Source organism: Sinocyclocheilus rhinocerous, unplaced genomic scaffold (genome assembly GCF_001515625.1).
Source record: "Sinocyclocheilus rhinocerous isolate Xijiao unplaced genomic scaffold, SAMN03320098_v1.1 scaffold263, whole genome shotgun sequence".
Classification (NCBI taxonomy): domain Eukaryota; kingdom Metazoa; phylum Chordata; class Actinopteri; order Cypriniformes; family Cyprinidae; genus Sinocyclocheilus; species Sinocyclocheilus rhinocerous.
In genome coordinates this window covers 3,184,679-3,195,676 of record NW_015645086.1, presented here as the reverse complement: position 1 = coordinate 3,195,676, position 10,998 = coordinate 3,184,679, and the positions used below count along the sequence as shown (strand labels likewise).

The 10,998-nt window shown below is 39.3% G+C and overlaps 2 protein-coding genes across 2 annotated transcripts in view; both read left to right on the top strand.

The window, feature by feature from the left end:
* The window catches only part of LOC107705746 (transmembrane prolyl 4-hydroxylase-like), an 18,587-nt gene extending 11,443 nt beyond the window's left edge, over nucleotides 1-7,144 (top strand). The window contains exons 4-9 of the mRNA XM_016509200.1: nucleotides 2,661-2,751; nucleotides 4,280-4,445; nucleotides 5,925-6,110; nucleotides 6,196-6,286; nucleotides 6,448-6,553; nucleotides 6,870-7,144. Of these exons, the coding sequence (XP_016364686.1) occupies nucleotides 2,661-2,751; nucleotides 4,280-4,445; nucleotides 5,925-6,110; nucleotides 6,196-6,286; nucleotides 6,448-6,553; nucleotides 6,870-7,066 (837 nt within the window). The 3' untranslated portion in view covers nucleotides 7,067-7,144. The remainder of the gene's footprint in view (nucleotides 1-2,660; nucleotides 2,752-4,279; nucleotides 4,446-5,924; nucleotides 6,111-6,195; nucleotides 6,287-6,447; nucleotides 6,554-6,869) is intronic.
* Nucleotides 7,145-10,109: 2,965 nt separating this feature from the next.
* The window catches only part of LOC107705668 (sodium- and chloride-dependent creatine transporter 1-like), a 23,857-nt gene continuing 22,968 nt past the window's right edge, over nucleotides 10,110-10,998 (top strand). Inside the window, exon 1 of the mRNA XM_016509058.1 lies at nucleotides 10,110-10,562. Coding sequence (XP_016364544.1) covers nucleotides 10,538-10,562 — 25 coding nt within the window. The 5' untranslated portion in view covers nucleotides 10,110-10,537. The remainder of the gene's footprint in view (nucleotides 10,563-10,998) is intronic.

Here is a 10,998-nt window from a genome sequence, read left to right as displayed (position 1 = left end):
GCCTCTCAGGAACAACGTCACGCAACCCCATCATTTCACCAACAAAGAGAAGTTATCAGAAAACTAATAAATAAGTCACTGGAACTAGCGCGATCACAAAACGAACATGATAAAAGCGGCCGTTTGTTTGCATGCTTTGTTAAAGATTTAAATCCAAAAGCATCAATGTTTTACAATAATAAGTGATACATTGATCATAATTAATTAATTTATCAGGATTGAAAATTAGTCACACAGAAATAAAGCGGTATGAACATAGCCTACCTACTTATTCAGTAGAGTCTGTTTCTGTTTATTTGTAGTCATTATATACATTATATGTGCCTATATACATTACATTTAGAAAGAATGATCATTTCTATATTTTTATAAAAGCTCCCGAACAAAAAACATTATTATTTTTATGACATACGCGGAGCTACACTCTCGAGACGAGACTTATGACCGATAAAATATGTTACTAAATAAATACACGATTGTGTTAGAGAATAACTGACGTCTGATTTCTTCAAGCGGTCGTATTTACCATGTTTACTATGGTAACGTTAATGGCTAGCGTGCATAGTCTTTTGCATCGCTTATAAATATTTCTGCCTTGTATGGTGATCATAATCCACATCGGATCAAGTTATTTCAGACACTCACTGCTGTCTGAAAGTGAGTTTTGAGCTCAACTTATTTTAAAAGTCTTTAATGCTGGTGTTATCTGTTAACTTTATGAAATGATCCGCGGCGCTGACGCTCTCCAGACGCAGAGAAACTCCGCCTTTGTTCATAACCACTCCTTTAGCCCTAGCTGGCCCGCTTTGGCCCAAGGTTTTCGTCGGGCCAAAAAACCCGGGCCATTGACCCCGAGGAAGCACCGACGAGGCACCATCAAGCCCCGGAAGTGACAGTGGAAACCCGACTGGCCCCGGCACGCACTAGCATGCCCGCTTTTGGCCCGACAGTGGAAACGCGGCTTTTTACTCACACGTTGTTGCAAATCTGTGTGAGTTGTGGTGGACGGGAATATTTTCAGAGATAATGACTTTCAGTTAGGGGTGTGTGATATTTATCTTCTACGATAATATCGTAATTGTTGTTTTAGCAATGTGTGAGTTGACATTATTGAGGATGTCATTCACTTCGCAAAAAACTAACGTAGATGAAGCTTATTAGAATGCCGTTGAAATGCCCATATAATTCAAGTTATATAGGTAAAATATCCTTGTATGACGTTTTTTAAATATTTATAAGATAAGACAGTTTAGTAATATCACACAAAAAAAGAGTGTCGTTTTCCCGAATATTAGTGTGGGAGCGCAATTGCAAATGAGATTGATTTTATACAACAGTTCAACAAACAACAAGTCAATATTGAGTGAGTTAAATTTTAGACACAACAGTGTCTGTTTTTTCTATTTCGCCAACAAAAATAGTTCCAAAGTCGGAGCAGAGCAACACTGCAGTGTTTCATTACTGAATCTGTTTTTGAACAAATCATTTGAGTGAGTGATTCAATGATCTATGCATAAAGATAGTCACTTGCTTCATTTCTAAATTAATCCACTGTTTTGAATGAATCGTCTGAATGAATGATTCAATAATTCACTCATTAAGACAGGGACTTGCTGACAGCTACTGGCGGTTTTAGTGTCGCGTAATTTTATTTTATTTTATTGCACACTCCTACTTTCAGTGTATATAAATACATTGTATATGTACATATATATTTTTGCCCAAAACTAGGGCTGCAACAACTAATCGATAAAATCGATTACTATCGATAATGAAAATAATCGACAACGATTCTCATTATCGATTAGTCAGGTCTGCCCACGGTGAACGTCCAACTTCAGCCGGTCACGTCAAATTACAGCACTGAATAGCGCATTATGGACAAAATGCATCTAAAAATAGTGGAGGAAACAGAATGAGATGCTGCGGGAGAAGTACGTGATCCAAGCTGCCCAAAACTTGAGAATTCTTTATTTTAAGCTTTAACCTAATGCATTAGCGCAGGGGTGTCAAACTCAATTCCTGGAGATTCCAATTCCTCTTGCCCTGCAGAGTTTTGTTCCAACCCTTCTCCAACACACATTCTATGTAGTTTTCAAAGTAGCCTGAAGGACTTGATTAGTTGGATCAGGTGTGTTTAATTAGGGTTGAATCTAAACTCTGCAGGGCTCCGGCCCTCCTGGAATTGAGTTTGACACCCCTGCATTAGCGTAATGGCTTGCCCTGTCAGGCGCTTTGACAGATGCATGTTCGTCCTCAGCGCAAAAACTTTCAGTTCACGGTCATATCCTTATCTGTAAATGTAACAAATTCACGCGAACACTTCCACTTTTGCAAAAAAGTCAGTTTTGGTAGTAAATCTTTACTGAATGAAGAAGATCCGATTAATCGAAAAAATAATCGGCCAACTAATCGATTATCAAAATAATCGTTAGTTGCAGCCCTACCCAAAACACTGTAGTTTTTATTGCTTCTTTGAAAGCTTAACTCATTTGTTGTTGCACGGAAGAAAATAATACAGTTTGGAACAATATGAGTGTGAGGAAATGATGACAGAATTCTATTTTTGGGTATATTGAGTGAATATGGAGAGAGCCGAGAGATAGAAACAGTAATAAAAATGAACATTCCCAGAATTAAAAGCATCTGTTCCGATGCAGATTTTGAGTCTGTCCCATTCGACTGATGGATCTTGGCTGAGCTCATACAATTTACGGAAAATCCACACCGGGTTGGAGACCAGCCCTTCTGGTAAGTGAAGTGTGTGTGTGTGTGTGTTTGTGAGAGAGAGAGTGGTGGGTCTGACACAGTGACACAACATGCAGTGCTTTCTAGCAGCTTCCGGATGGATCCTATCGTCACTCATTAAAGTCTCATTAATATGAGAGTTACACACACACACACACATCCGGTCGCATACGGTGTAACCGAGGTACCGTCCCCTCTTCCGGTCCCCCTGCTCTATTGTCTGGAGAGCATCCCGCTGTGGTTCAGTTCCGGAGGGGAAAGAGTGAAGACTCACTGACCCATGAATAAAGGAGAAAAACAGAGAAATGCTATTCTTGTTTTTCTCGCCTTGCTCATTGTAACACTGGCATCAACAGTAATGTTTTACGTGTGCTGTTTTCTGAGGCAATCATCGCTATTACTGTTGCACATACTTTATGTTGAGGATTTAAACACACCCCTAACCCTAAAGATGTAACTTGTCCCACACCATCTAAGATTTGTGCTACAGACGTGATTGCTACCTCAAATAATGCGGCTTGTTGATGAATTACAAAGACTTACAATGAAGGAGGAGTCCAAGCCATTTATAGAGACCAGAATATCATAGAGACTTGTAAATGGGCTCATTTGACCTGAACCTGAAGGAAACCACTTAGAACACACTAGCAACCACATGGAAATGCGTTAAAAATATTCAAAACATCTTAGCAACCACATAGCAACCACCCACAATATACTAGTATTGCACCACACACATTTTCCTCATGACTTTCTGCTTTAAAGGCAGAGTAAGTGATTTCTGGTAGCCAATGTTGACATTTGAAATCACCAAAACAAACACGCCCCTACCCCAAAAGGGTCTTGCCCCTATTTTGATAGCTCCGCCCCACATATACGTACACAACCCAGGCAACGATTAGTTCTGTGAAACAAAGCAAAACCAATGTTACACCGTGTCTACGGACGTGAGTGGTGCGGCGCAACAAATCCCCGACAGAAAACTGCTGCCGGGTTCTATTTATGACGTGCTGACACAAATTTCAAATGGTTTTTAACGGTCGTTTGATCGCGTCCAGTGTAGGCAGACTTTAGCTGTTGTAGACACGGTGTTACTCACCTATTCAGAAGAAACAAAGCAACCTCGGCGTCCGATCGCAGGCCTCCGCTCCTTGAGTTCTCTCCAGCGCTGGAAAGCTGATCCGATATTTACACGGGTCCTACTTCTTGCCTTATCGTTCCGCAGACGTTTTCCTCTTTTGTTTTTTATCTGCCATCTCTATCTTTCTGTCGCTCAGCTCGGCTAATGTCCGTCCCATGCACTGAAAGCTCTCTCCAACAATATCACGAGATGAGTAGACACGCCCCTTATTGCTGATTGACTACAAGTTTGTTTTGCTATTCGGCCCGAATCAGTTTTCTAAAGTGTTTTTGAAAAATCACATACCCTGCCTTTAAATGGCCAAATAGATGCATAAGCTTTCTGAATGTGATGTTATTGGTACATGGAAGCTGTAGCTGATTTCGAGTGGTGTCTGGTGTGTGTTTGCAGGAGTTTTGTCTCTGCAGGAGTTTAAGCGCGTCAGTGGTGGAGTGTTGCAGTATGGCAGCGCTGGCCAAGGTTTGGACGGACATGCCAAGGTCAGGCAGAGAAGCACACACACTCGACTTTATCTCGGAGAGGGCACACACCACCTGCTGAAGAGCATCAGAAACAGGTAGGGCTTTCAGTGGCCTGTAGCACGAAGCGAGATGAACAAACTCAGAGTTGCAGAGTAAGTTTTGAGTGTTTGAGTATGCACCTGACAAACCCAACCCGGTTTAGATCAGGATCATCTGTTGCACAACGCTTGGTATAAACGTTCTCTGCCAACTCAGGTTGGATCCAGATTTTGTGAGGCGCGTGCACCTGAAAGTGTGACACGTGCGGCAAACAGCCAATCACACGCAACATGGAAAGCATCGGCTTGATTGACTCCTCGCGAGAGTCAGCACAATTCACTTCTCTGTTGAAGATGAAGAGATTGTTTTGAAAAAATAGCATGAATTGAAACACATTTACAAGGCAGGAATAAACACTGCTGCAGTGAAAGTTTGAGAAGGCAGCTACTGACTATATCAATGCAAGTGACTCAACTTAATTTATATTACTAGGAGCTCAAAAGAAAAGCTTCATCAGTTTAGAAAGCTTTATATACTGAACCTTGTATTTATATGTAGTTTAATATTAATTGTTAACTCATATAATTAATTATATTAATGTATGATATGAATTATACATAATTATAATCTAGAAAATATTAATATAATAAACAATTAGCAGCAAAAGGTCTGTCTCTACATTTTTATCACTATAAACTTTAATTTGTTTATTGAGTATTGAGCTTCCTTATTGAGTTTCATTGTTTTGTTTGTTTTTTTGACTCCTCATTGGCTTTTGTTTTTGTTTTGGATTCCTCATTGACTTTAATTAAAACTAATGGGGTTTTTTTTGCCTTCCTTATCGACCTTATTATTTTGTTTTGTTTTGTTCCTTTTGCTTTGTTTACTTTCATTGTAATGCCAAACAGTTGAGACTTTTTGTTTGTTTTGTTTTGCTCTGTTTTTTTGTTTTGTTTTGTTTTGGACTCATTGACTTTAATTGATTGGACAAAACCAGTTGGAACCTTTTTTTTTTTTTTCTTTGAATCCTCAATGATTTTCATTGTTTCAAAATATCTTCCTTAATGCTTCACACAAGTCATACTGGTTTGAATATTGGAACAACATAAGAATGAGTACATTTTGAAGAATGTTTCAGTTGTTTCTGTAGAAAAGAAAAGGTTTTGTTCTGTAGCAGAAAGACACTCATACTGGATTGTAATGATATATGAGTGTGAGTAAATGACAGAATTTTCATGTTTGGCTGAACTATCCCATTAATCGCAGGTCACCCGACGAAGATTGTTCTAAGTCATTACATTGTTACATTGCTTTGGGTAAAAGTCTGCTAAATGACTACTTATGTTTGTACTAGATGTAGTACACAAAGTAGAGCTAGTTTAACACGTGCAAATATATACATTGCTATTTGCACTTCTGGTTAGGTGCTAACGGCATTTCATTGGCTCTGTACTTTTACTCTGCACAATGACAATAAAGTTGAATCTAATCTAATCTAAATAAAAGCACAGACAAACTATACATTTTTTCTCCAGAGTGACCCGTTTAACACGACTGCCGTCCTCATTGGTCGATCTCAGCGAGCCAATGGAAGTAGTCCGTTATGAGCAGGGCGGGTACAGCCACGCCCACCACGACAGCAGCCTCACCAATCACGACAGCAGCTGTGCCCACACACACCTGGCAGCTAATAACTCCGCCTCCACACAGGTCGCATGCAGGTACATCTACTGTACAAGACATTTGGAATCTATTGTTTGACTTCTAAAAATGTTACGCCATAATAAAAGTATTTCTGTTTCACAGGTATCTGACGGTCTTGCTGCATCTGAACTCGGCGGATGGAGGAGGAGAGACCAGCTTCCCTGTGGCTGACAACAGGACGTATGAGGAGGAGGTGAGCCATGTCCTGTTTCTATGGCAACTGGGGGAGGTGAGCTCTGTTGCCATAGCAACCAGGCAGCAACAGGAAGACGGTCTTGAATTATGCCATTAGTCATCTTAGGCACTTGATGTTACTGCAGCTTCACTTGGGGTCTGTGTGTGTGTGTGTTTCAGGTCTTAGGTGATCTCTCTCAGCAGTACTGTGATAAAGGCAATCTGAAGGTCAAACCTGTAGCTGGAACCGCTCTGCTGTGGTACAACCGCCTCTCAGATGGCAATGGTGAGTTTCTCTTTTTCATATACCTCCATTTCCTGTATTTGTGACTATATTTTTTATTATTATTAGATTTTTGCCTGATTATCCCATGGACTTGCATTGAAGGAGCAGTCTGAGCTCATACCAAAATATCATAACCACATAGCAACACCAGGCGTAACACTGTGGGTTAAAAGATTTAAGAATGTTTTTGAAAGAAGACTTCATTCAACATTAAAACATTCAAAAAATCGTAATTATTCCATACATTTGACTGGTAGTGTATGCATAATGAATATTAATTAACTCACCATTGTTCTTTTCCATTTATTTCTGTCAGGTTGGGTTGGAGAGTTGGATGAATTCTCTCTCCACGGCGACTGCTTAGTCACTCGGGGCTTCAAATGGACAGGAAGTGTGTGGGTGAACATCGACCCTGACCAGCAGCGGCAGGAGTGCTACCAGCGTCTGGTCTCATGGCATCCAGACGAGCAAAGCAAAAAGCCAGAGCACGGAGACCTTCACCAAGACCTCTGAACCAGACGTCCTGTCACACCGTGTCTACACTGGATGCGACAAAGCGACCGTTGCAAATCATTTCTACATTGTGTCAGTACGTCATAAATAGAAGCACGGAGACCTTCACCAAGACCTCTGAACCAGACGTCCTGTCACGCCGTGTCTACACTGGACGCGACAAAGCGACCGTTGCAAATCATTTCTACATTGTGTCAGTACGTCATAAATAGAACGAGGCAGCAGCTTACTATTGGGGATCTGTTGTGTCGCATTGCGCCGCATCCAGTGTAGACAAGCATCACTGATAATAATAGGGTCTATTTTATTTTGTCACGTCGTGCGGCGCCGCTCGTGTCCAGTGTAGACACGGTGTTAGAAATTACACCTATGCTGATCTAGAATCAGTTTCCGCTAATGTGAAGCCTTGCTTAGGAAAGTAAAAGCTGGTGCAGTAAGAGATACCCACTGCTGCAAGCTTTACCTTTATGTAGCTGTCACCCCCTGCTCCAGTGACATATCATTTAATATTCACGAGTTCAACAGGGAAATGGCTCTTTCAATAGCTCAACATTCACTGATATATAGTTTGCTGGTGTTGCACAAGTTATTTAATCATTATTTATTTAAAAAGTTTTATTCAATGTGGCATATTTATTGAAGATATTACTTATTTGTCATATTGCTATTTATTTAATTATTTATTATTTATTCATATATATATATATATATATATATATTAGTCAAATAATGTGTCTGTGTCTCAGGTTTGGTTATGCCCAGGTAGGCTTTTTCCATTTTAATGCACTATTTCAAGCAAATAAATTGTCAGATATTTAAGTTAAATTAATAAATAAATTCATACTTCTGGAAGAGTGTATGGGTGGTGTTTTCGGTTTCACTGGTCAACTTTCTGTAGGAATTAAACCTCAACTGTCACACACAACAGATTTCACCAATCTACGTGTTCCCCACAAGAGGGCATTATCTTCACTTAACAAGGTCTCTAACTAACAACTGCTTTGCTTATTTATGCATGGCAGCTAGGCTGTACTGCTCTTGCAGATCTTTCAATTCAATAAATCGAGCTAGAGCCATATTCAGTTTTTGGCAGGTATGAAAACCAGGCTGTGAGGGATAGAAATACAGTGTGTTTAATGGACTGTACTGTCAACAACACACCGATTGTTCAGCTGACAAAACATCTTTCCAAAAACACTTTTAGTAGCCAAAAACTCTGTAAACCAGTTTTGAATGTACATTATCTAGGACCTTTATACAGCACGTGCCACTGTAAAGACTAAAGGCGTTGATACACGGGGCAACTTTTTGAGCAATGTTACTGTCAGCTGGCAACCAGGTGAGACACGGGGCCCACGACCCATCTAAAGTATCCAGATGGAAATTTGTAGCCCGTTCTCAATGGGAAAGTGCCCTAGCAACATTGCTCAAAAAAGTTGCCCTGTGTATCGTCACTTTTAGTCTGTCCTTCACAGCTTCATTTTCATTCGTGTTAAATTCAAGATAAACTTCTCATTTTAGTAACCTTATAATTCCATTTGTTTTCATTACAAAGAGCTATATTCCCAGAATGTTGTCACTTTAGATGACACATGCCATAGTCAAAAGAAGAAGAAGAAAAACATCTGAATTTACATACACACTTCTCCTGTGCTGTTGCAGCTGAGGGAACTCCAGAGAACAGCATGTAAGCCCTTATTGCAAAAGATCCTTTAATACCCCCTGGATCTTGAGGCTTAATACAGAGTCTATGGAATTTTGGGGCTTTTGGTGACTTACTAAACTTGAATAGTTTCTCGCAGCTGTTTGGCTATGCTTGTATTTATTATGTACTGTATAAATTTGATACTGCTTTGTGAGTACCTTTGGGATTGGCAAATGCAAAAGACCTTTTCTATCCCCTGAAGTATGATGCAAACTGCTTTAATGGTATAGTAGGATACCGTTGGTCTAGAGGGGGTTATTTAGGTCCATTGTAACAACTAGAGAAGTTAGAAATGGAGACAAAATCTTCAAATGTGTTTTAGTATCAAACTAGATCCTGAGTGTATTATGACAGGTAAGCAAAACATTTTAAAATGAATATTGATGGGAGTAAAATTTCTTTAAATATTAAAAAGGACTTAAAAATAAAAAAAAACCTTAATTAAAATTGTAATTTATAATTATAAAACTTTAAAATATTTTAGTAATTAAAAATTGCTTTAATACTTAATTACTAAAATGTACCTTAAAGTTTTTTCAAACATTTCAAATATTTTTTTTTAAAATTATTTAAAATATTAAATAATTTTCACAAACTACATTGTCTAAAGGTAATCGGCCACGATTAGTTCAACAGTAAGCTTAGGTCCAGGGGAACATCAGTTCAAATCCGGTTCATTTTGCCAAACCACATTCATCCTCCCTTTCTCACCAGGTCCTCAAGCTTAAAAAAAAAAAAACCTTAATTAAAATTGTAATTTATAATTATAAAACTTTAAAATATTTTAGTAATTAAAAATTGCTTTAATACTTAATTACTAAAATGTACCTTAAAGTTTTTTCAAACATTTCAAATATTTTTTTTTAAAATTATTTAAAATATTAAATAATTTTCACAAACTACATTGTCTAAAGGTAATCGGCCATGATTAGTTCAACAGTAAGCCTAGGTCCAGGGAACATCAGTTCAAATCCGGTTCCTTTTGCCAAACCACATTCATCCTTTCTCACCAGGTCCTCAAGCTAATAATCAAACCAGTGTACCCAAATTAACCCAGCAATGCATTGATCATGAGCGGCTCTCTCTACGCATATCTGATTAAATTTAGTCAGACTAGCAGTTTAGCTCTGCAATTTACAAGTCCCCAACACATCTTAATCTGCGTGTTAACAGGTAAATAATGTATCGCTATGTTGGTTCCTGTGGGAGTGAAGCTAGTCAAGCTACACGCAGTTTGTATCAGTACGCGGCTTTGGTCAGGTACGCGTTTCTGTGACGACATCGCACATCAGCCAATCACAGACGGACGTACATTCGTCAGCCAATCACAGCGCCGCGCCGAGCGTGATAACGGGGACGCAGCGAGCGAACTGAGCGCTGATGCTCATGCTTCTTCGAGCAGTGTAAAATCCAGCGAGACAGGCGGCGACCTCACACCTGCTTCTCCGTTATATTACCTAACCAAACCGGGAGATTCCTTAAGACTTTACTGTCATTCGCGTTTAACCAACATCCATGCGATTCTTCAGGCTTACCTTCAAGTGCTTTGTCGACTGCTTTTGAGACCCTTTTATCCCTCTTCTGCCAGCGACGCACGTCAATTATTATAATTTGGAGCTCAATCTCGTCCACATTCTGCTGAAGATCAATTTTACACAAACAATCACACAGCAACCCCACGGGAAAGTACTGAACCACGTGAATTAAAAAAAAATAAATAAAACGCGAAGAACCGTTATTTGTGAATTCTCGGGGGCGCACGCGGCATGTCGCCAGAAGAGCATTTCTCCAGTAAGAACGACTTTATATGTTTGTTTGTTTACATAACTATTTGATAATTACATTTTAGTGGCTGCATCTTTACAGAGACCTGACATAAAATGTAATCTAAAAATTGATATTGAACGGAATCAGATTGGTGTGTGGCGTAATGTATCTTTCCATTACACGGACTGCTCTAAAACTCTCGAGTTGATCCAGATCTGATCTCTTCATGTATTTACCTGTATCAAGTGTCTCTCCTTCACTTTCTTCCTTACACACGCGCTCTCCCACACACACACAGTCCTTCAATCCGCTCCAATCTGGATTCAGCTGCATCTCTGACATACATAAAACTGCCAGTGATGTCACAGGAGCACAGCAATCAATCAAATCATCATGCTGAATGGGTGCATGTGAATTCATATATATAAATATATATATATATATATATATATATATATAT